General features: G+C 40.9%; 1 protein-coding gene across 1 annotated transcript; it reads left to right on the top strand.

Moving 5' to 3' along the window:
* Positions 1–2,895: 2,895 nt before the first annotated feature.
* Positions 2,896–6,736, top strand: LOC115423821 (nucleoside diphosphate kinase A 2-like). Its single transcript, XM_030140877.1, has 5 exons — positions 2,896–2,996; positions 5,498–5,616; positions 5,757–5,858; positions 6,149–6,261; positions 6,449–6,736. Exons 2-5 carry the CDS (start codon positions 5,500–5,502, stop codon positions 6,564–6,566), a joined length of 450 nt encoding a protein of 149 aa, XP_029996737.1. The 5' UTR covers positions 2,896–2,996; positions 5,498–5,499; the 3' UTR covers positions 6,567–6,736.
* Positions 6,737–8,460: the final 1,724 nt, after the last annotated feature.

The raw sequence follows: 8,460 nt of genomic DNA on the forward strand, positions 1-8,460 counted from the left end.
CTAAAACTGAGGATCCAGGGTCCTGGATCTGGATCAGACTGGATCGTTGCCTCCTGCAGGTTTTCTGCTCCGTCTGTCAATCTGACGCTGAAATAAAACTCTCTGGACAAACGATGTGTTTGTGTCTGTTTGATATTTTAATTCAACTTTTAATCCATGTGAAATTAACGTGTTTGGACGCTCATGAAAACAACAAAATAAAAGGATTTTACTGTCGGATAAAAAGTACAATTATACAAAGAAATAACATTTAATTACTGACTTTTTAAAAGAGTCAAGTTTTAACTTCAGAAAAAATAAAACAAAATCATATTGAATATTTTAGATTTTAATTAAATAGAATTTAATTAAAAATTAACAGAAAATTTAAAAAAAAATGTATTATGTCATGGTGCCATGAAGAAATTGAAATCTTTTTTTAAATTATTTTTTTTAAATTGTTCAAATTACCAGAATTTTCACCAAGTAAAGAAATAAAGAACAATAAACTGAATTACACAAACTGACAGAAAACATTAAACACGCCAAAGGGGCTGATTTAGGGGGGTTTACTACTGGGATGTCGATGCTTATCAGAGGGGCCCCTTTCGGGGGGTTACCACTGGGATGTGGATGCTAATTGTGTTTGTTCAAGGGGTTCTGATCACTACCACTATTTGGGGGTAGTGTTTGTTGGCCCTGGGGGGCCCCTGACAGCGTTGTGCCCTCACAGTCATCAGCTGTGGGTCTGTCAGGGACATGGTTTGGACAGTACGAGGAACATCATGTGTCCTGAAGGTCCAGGTCGGATTCATGGGTTTCGGATTCAGATGGATCTGATGTTTCCAGTGTTTGGATCCAGGTTGAAGGTGCGTTAACGTTGCCTCTGAGTGTCAGCCATAGTTATCATCCACAGAGTTATTGTGTTGATTTCATCGTAACCATGGTGATATGTCTTACCTCGACCCTAACCAAACCTTAATAATGTCACAGGTTGTTCTCCTGAACCTCTATCCAGTCCAGGTGGGAAGTCTGATGGTTGGACAGGATGATCTGTGATGGACATCAAGGACCAGAGGATAAGTAACTGCAGACGCAGCTCGATGGCGATGGTGGTAGCACTTCAGGGTTCTGGTCTAAGTGCATCACACTGTACCAGGTCTAAAAGTGTGGTGAGTGGTGTGTGTGGGGGGGGTGCTTTAGGGCCCTGGTTCCCCCCCAGGACTGAAGAGTCCAGGCCGGCGTCACCTCGAGGACAGAGCTTTCCATCCCTGATTAGGACACGGTTTATATTTAGGTCAAATATTCAGGCTGAAATCTGGGCGAAGGGTGAAGGTTGGACGATTAAAGGCATTCGACGGCGACGGCGACTGTTTCCAGGACTTTGTTATATAAGAGCAGCAGAATAAGACAGATGTGGGCGGCTGACGAGGCTCCGGGTAAACTTAGACCTTCTGGACTCACTGACTCCAACACTCATCCATTCACCTGCTGCTTCACTCAGTCACAACAGGATCAGCTGTCGACGTTTCAGCTTAATTTAAATCACACCTGGTGATTCAGCCGGTGCAGAACCCACGCTGAAGAACCCCCACCAGAACACCACGTTATTTATACCATAGAAAAAACACTAGGTAGAGTCAGAAAAAGAATGTAGATGTAAGGAAACATTCACCAACAGATGGACGATGCAAAATAAAACTAAGAGATGAATTAAATCTAAAGGAGACGAGTACAAACCACAGATATTTGAGTTCAAATTCACCTTAAAAGTCATCAAATGACATAAAAACACCTGGTTTTACATCAGAAAAAAAACCCTACAATGAACTGAGACCATGAACGACACTGTTTAACTTCATTATTATTATTATTATTATTATTATTATCATTATCATTATTATTATTATTATTATTATTATTATTATTATTATTTCATTCATATAATCATCATTTTAATGAACTTCAGTTGGTTTCACTCAGCAGAATATACATTATATGTCTCAAAACTCACGTTTAACGTATTATTTTTCATTACTTTCAGTAAATTTCTCATTGTAGATCATTTTTCATTATTTTCTTGAAGTTTCTCATTATTTTAAGGTAACTTTTCATTATTTAGAATAACTATCTTGTTATTTTGAGGTTTGAAAGACTGTAAAAAGGACAAAACACAATAATAATAGTAACACTCATAATAATGTCTGTAAACCTGTTCTTATGTACTTAAAGCCACTGTTTCAACCTGTAAATGTTCATCAGCTGAAACGTCAACTCACATAAAAATAAATCTGACTCATTTCCCTCATTTATCCAGAATCATCACTGTTTAAAGAGATTCAATCTGATTTTCATGTCCTGCAGTTTTTTCTACTTGAACGTCATCAGTTTGTAAAAGAATCCATCAATAAAGTCCAGCGTTGATAAGAAAAATCTCCCAAACTTGTGTGAGTGCATAATGATTTCACTGGAAACAGAAGTTTTTCTTTTCTGTTTAACCCAGGGGTGTCAAATATTCGGCCCATGGGCCAAAACCGACCAAAACTAGCCAAAACCAGCCAATACTGACCAAAACCAGCCAAAACTGGCGAAAACCAGCAAAAACCGCTACCGTAGTCCCCGACCTTGGCCATCAATCTGAATGTGAATGTCAAATCAATATAGACTCATGATATGAGACTAAACCCATGGGGTCTGAGGTCAAACCCATGGGGTCAGAGGTCAAAGTAACCTGGACGTTTTCATTTCCTGTTAAATCTGTTGGTTTTGTTCTGTGGCTGAAACTGGTTCATATGAGGAACAGCAGAAGATCTGACAACTGGCAACACGGCACACAAATGCACCCTCACCCCCTTTGCCCACCCCACACCCCACACCCCCCCCCACACCCACCCCCCTCAGACCACACCCCCCCAGACCCTTTAAATACTTTGGGCTCTGTCTGCTCGGCCTCGGTGATCGCAAATTCTACCGCCGGACCCAACTTCACAAGTTCAACGGAACTCCCAGAACTGAAGGTAGATACTACACACAACTACACACACACACACACACACACACACACACACAATTATTCATACATGCACACACACACACACACACACACACACACATACACACACATACAACTACACACAGACAAAATTACACATGGACACAAAACTATACACACACACAGACACACACAACTACAAATAGACACACACAACTACATAGATACACACAACTACACAAACACACACAACTACACAAAGACACACACAACTACACACACAGACACACTTTACATAAGAATACGACAGTTAATCTTAGTTAATGTTTTAATAAGGACTTACTAACAATTGCTAACATTAATGAGCTAATTAACAGTTTTAACTTTGTTCACTCCTAAACACAGTAATTAACTGTTAATTAATGTTACTTAATGTTTATTACTGTGTGACTTAACCTTATATCACTGCACTATACAGTTAATTACATGTTTGTAATGTTATTTATTTTATTATAACTGTACTTCTATGATTACGGTTTATTTTTGTGAAAATAAATTAATTAAGTGTATTTTCATAAAGTTTATAGGTTTATTTTTAACTAATATGTATTTTTAAAATTGTTTCCTTATTGTAAAATCATTCCGTAACAGTCAAAAATCTGTAAATCTGAACCAAACTGTGTCTGTTCTTCATTAAAGTTGTGTCTGAAGTCAAACAGAACGTGTTAAAAAGCTTTAAAACACATTAAACATGTTAAACACATTAAAACGCGTTCAAAACTCGTCACCGCTGTGTCCTCGACTCGTCATGAATCTGATTGTTGAAAACGTCAGTGTTTCATTCTGACTTTGTTGAACAGTTGAATCTGACACACCATAGACTCACCATGTGCTCCATAACAGCTGTTAGACCTCCCCCCCCCCGGTCAGAGCTGAGTCCTGATTGGTCCCCCCCCCCTCCCTCCCCCCCCGGTCAGAGCTGAGTCCTGATTGGTCCCCCCACCCCCACCCCGGTCAGAGCTGAGTCCTGATTGGTCGCCTGTGAATGAATACAATTTCTGATCAGAATCTGTTTCTACAGTAACACGAAGAGTATTATTTTTATCGACTGTATGTTTTGGACACCTCCTTCATTCTGGGGGTGGGGCCAGGGTGGGCGGGGCGAGGCAGTGGAGGGGGGGGGTCAAAGGTCACTGGAGGAATTTGGTGTCGTGTTCGAGACTGTCTCCGTTTGTTGTTGGAGATAATGAACCGTTTATATGTAGATGGAGAACGAGGAGAACCTGAAAGCATCTGATGGAACATGAGGAACAAACACCGAGTCCTAAATATATTTAATTTATAAAAACTTAAACTCAAATTAATCTAAAACCCGATATTAAACCCAAGGTTAAACCTGTCTCTTAGATTTTATTTATGGAGTCGGTTTATTCTAGTTCTGGTTTTAGTTCCGGTCTTGGTTCTAGTTTTGGTTCTCTTCTTAGATTTTGTTTTGGTTCTGGTTCTAGTTCTAATTTTAGTCCTGCTTTTTGTCTTAGTCCGGGTCTTCGTCCTGGTCTTAGTCCCAGTATGGGTCCTGGTTTTAGTCTTGGTTCTGGTCCTATAAATCCAGTCTTTGTAGTTCAGTTCAGTTTTTTTCTGCTTCAAACACAAACATCTGACTTCAGTTAACCCTGACACCGTATCGATGGCGTATCCAGGGGGCAGGTCCAACCGCTGTCAAGGGTTTTGTCCCAGAAACACCTGCTCCTCCTCAGATCACGGATTCAGTAAAATTAGATCTGGATCTGGATTTGGATCCAGGTTAAATGTAATGGCTTAAATCCACTGGCTGGAAATGAAGAACAAATGATCCAATTCTATGTCCCAGTATTTGTTTGATTCATACAAATAGATGTGTGTTTTTGTTTTTGGATCAGTCACATCAATCAGAGTTTGATTTCCGTGTGTTTATTTATTTTTAGGTTAAACAGATTTGATGTTTGATTCCTAATTCTTCTCCTCACACAGAGTCATGATACGTTAAAATGACATAAAATGACTCATTTCTGTTTATTTTTATTGACGATGATCTCATTTTCAAACCAACATGGACCTGATCTGGTTCTACTGACCCTGGTTCAGGACCTGATCCGCGGTTCTACTGATTCTGGTTCAGGACCTGATCCGTGGTTCTACTGATTCTGGTCCATCCCGGTCCGACCTCATGAGGCTGAAAGTTTAAAACTGGACGAAGACGTTAAAAAACTGTTGGTTCTGAAACGCATCAATGAAACGATACGACTTTACAGCAAACATCTGTAGAAAAAGAGAACATATGTTTCTGGTTCAGGTTCTGGTCCAGGTCCAGGTTCTGTGCTGACCCATTCTGATATGAAAGCGATGACATTCCTGTCATTAACTGCATCTGTGGTTGTGTTCTTCTTCGTTGGTGCCGTAGACATGAATCCTAACCCGTGTGTTGTTCTTTGTTGGTGCTGTAGAAATGAACCCTAACCTGTGTGTTCTTCTTCATTGGTGCTGTAGACATGGAGCGTACCTTCATTGCCGTGAAGCCCGATGGCGTCCAGAGGGGACTGTGTGGTGAGATCATCAAGCGTCTTGAGACAAGAGGATTCAGGCTGTGCGCCGCTAAGTTCATGCAGGTATACGCTCACCGGGTCACGTGACCGGGTCCCAGACGTTGAACCGGGTCATAATCAATGGTCCAGTTTGTGGCTGTGTGATGCTAACTGGTCCATCCGGTCTTGGACGTGTCCCTGACCTTTGTCCTTGTGTCCTTCAGGGCTCTGAGGACTTCATGAAGAACCACTACCTGGACCTGAAGGACATGCCCTTCTATGCTGGTCTCTGCAAATACATGTCCTCTGGACCCGTCCTCGCCATGGTAACGGACACACCACAACACGCTAACACGCTAACACACAGCTGTCACCTCAGCTTCTCATGTTCAAGGCCTCGCTATTTTTACCAGTCATGTGATCAGACCAGAACTGACCAATTACAGAGCAGTTTGTCCTCATTTCAACTCCTATTTGGTCATTTCCTCTCCTTCTTCCTTTCCTTCTTCATCTCCTTCCTTCCTCTCCATCCTTCATTCTTCCTTCCTCCTCTCCTTCTTCCTCTCCATCCTTCCTCCTCTCCTTCCTCTCCTTCTTCCTCCTCTCCTTCCTTTAGGTGTGGGAGGGTCAGAACATTGTGAAGCTGGTCAGGATGATGCTGGGTGAGACCAACCCCGCTGACTCCAAGCCCGGCAGTATCCGTGGTGACCTGTGCATCAACATCGGCAGGTGGGTAAAGGTTAAAGACACACCAAGCCCTGGAGTCATGGTTTATCCCACAGCTTTGAACGCATCGTCCACAGCCTCCTGTAACCTCATTAGCATCTGATCGTCCTGGTCATTTAGGATCATTTAGTCCTTTGTGCTTTTAGAAAACGTCAGACTGCTAATCTGATTGCTGGCGTTTGTTCTTCAGGAACATCATCCACGGCAGCGACACCCTGGAGAACGCCAAGAGAGAGGTGGACCTGTGGTTCAAGGCCGAGGAGTTCGTCAACTGGACCCCCTGCTACCAGCCCTTCCTCTACGAGTAAACCGCCCAATCAGACACCGAGAAACCACGCCCGACCCGCCCCCGGACCCGTCCCCGCATCCATCCCCTCCTACGACAAACCTCGACTCTCTACAGCTGACCCACCCACTTGGTTTTCATCGTCCAATCACAAACATGCAGCACTGATCAATAAAGTGTCATGTTAACGAAGTTTTGTGGTCGCATTTTACATTTGAGAGGATTTATACGATGTGGATAGATCTAGAATAGAATAGAACACAATAGAACAAAATAGACTAGAATAAAACAGAATAGAATAGAACTTTATTCTTGTTATTTTACAATGAAAATCCATTTTCTTCAGCAGTCGCAGTAAACAGTGATAATTAACGAAATAATCCACTAAAATGCTATGAAAATACAATAAATAGGCAATAATAAATAGAATAAAATGGTGTAAAATATGTTCATGAGGTAAAGTCCATGGGTTTGAGGAGTTTCCTCTTAGGGTGGAGGTTCCGTACGTTTCACTGCCTTAAATAAAACTTCATAAATAATGAACTATTAGTATAAAGTGTCACAGAAACAGGTGAAATAGGTCAGAAATAAAACACAACAACAACGTTTAAGTCCATGAAGAGTAAAAACAGATCAGCTCTAGACTTAAACCTCCAGTATTTAAGTCCACACACTGATCCAGCATCTGTAAAAACTAGGGGTGGGAATCTTTTACTACGTCATGATTCGATTCAAGTCCGATTTTCGGGGCTACGGTTTGATTCAAAATCAATTTTCGATTCAAAACAAATTGATTCCTACTGATTTGTGCTTCAGTCTATAGGTGTGTAAAGGATCCTCATGATCTACTCCAGTCTGCTTTAAAGACAGAATGACAAATGCACACATTCAAATGTCTTTTTCACATTTATTCAGTTTTAAACATGTATCCATGCTTGGCAGGCGTTTGCTGAGGTCCAGTAGTGTGTGTTGGTTTTCCTCTGGTGTCTGACTGTGTCACCGTGTCCTGAAACTGTGGCTAATGCAGCTGACAGACTGAGCTCATCAAATACTGTTGGATCAGACCACACTTTATTGCATTTGCTGTGCTATATGTACGCATTTTCATCCTTTCACGTGTTATTTAATGCCATTTGATGGCATATCAGTGCGCTAGCCACTAATCGAACTAACCGCTAATTGCGCCAGCCACTAATTGCTAACTGCTAACCCCATAGCTAACTCTACCTCTTCCATTAGTTTCCTCTTTGTTTTGGTGTTTACTGCTCATGCGTATGTTCCAGAACCGGCTGAGTGACGACGTCAGGACGTCCCGTGTACAAAACGGAGGCAGACTGCCGGCGGATTCGTGTTATTTTTTTAAAATCCATTTTGGGACCTTTTAAATTGATTCTGAATTGCAGTAAATGAGAATAGTGATTTTTATATGAATTGATTTTTTGCACACCCCTTGTAAAAACACAGACTTTCTCATTAAAATTCCACTTTATGTAACTGAAAACCATTATTTCTGAGTTTTAGGATCCGGACGTACAAACAAACAAACAAACAAAAAAAACATCAGTCATGTGACTTCGGTTTATTCCATCACTAACCACATGGTGGCACTGTAACCAATAGGTAAATATAAGTTTCTATAAATACTGGAAACATGGAGCTAAAACTGTAATAAAAGGGGCATGTCATCCCAGTGTTTCCATGGTAACAGGTCAACATGGGTCCAGTTTATAGATACTGGATGTACATAATTCAACAGGTAAAAATATTCCTGATATGAACTTCATGGATAAACTTCACATGTTCATATGAAGTTGAATAAAATCAGCTTTAACTGTATATTTTATACGTAAACATATTTATCTACATCTATGTGCATATGAACAGGAGGTAGATTATTTCATGTAACCTGTTCCTTC

Source organism: Sphaeramia orbicularis, chromosome 8, assembly GCF_902148855.1.
Source record: "Sphaeramia orbicularis chromosome 8, fSphaOr1.1, whole genome shotgun sequence".
Taxonomy (NCBI): domain Eukaryota; kingdom Metazoa; phylum Chordata; class Actinopteri; order Kurtiformes; family Apogonidae; genus Sphaeramia; species Sphaeramia orbicularis.

Excerpts from the sequence above, each read along its gene's own strand:
- LOC115423821 (XM_030140877.1), top strand. The coding sequence starts at position 5,500 with ATGGAGCGTACCTTCATTGCCGTGAAGCCCGATGGCGTCCAGAGGGGA. Across the intron at positions 5,859-6,148 it reads CTGGACCCGTCCTCGCCATG|GTGTGGGAGGGTCAGAACAT; the intron begins GTAACGGACACA and ends TCCTTCCTTTAG. Across the intron at positions 6,262-6,448 it reads CTGTGCATCAACATCGGCAG|GAACATCATCCACGGCAGCG; the intron begins GTGGGTAAAGGT and ends TTTGTTCTTCAG.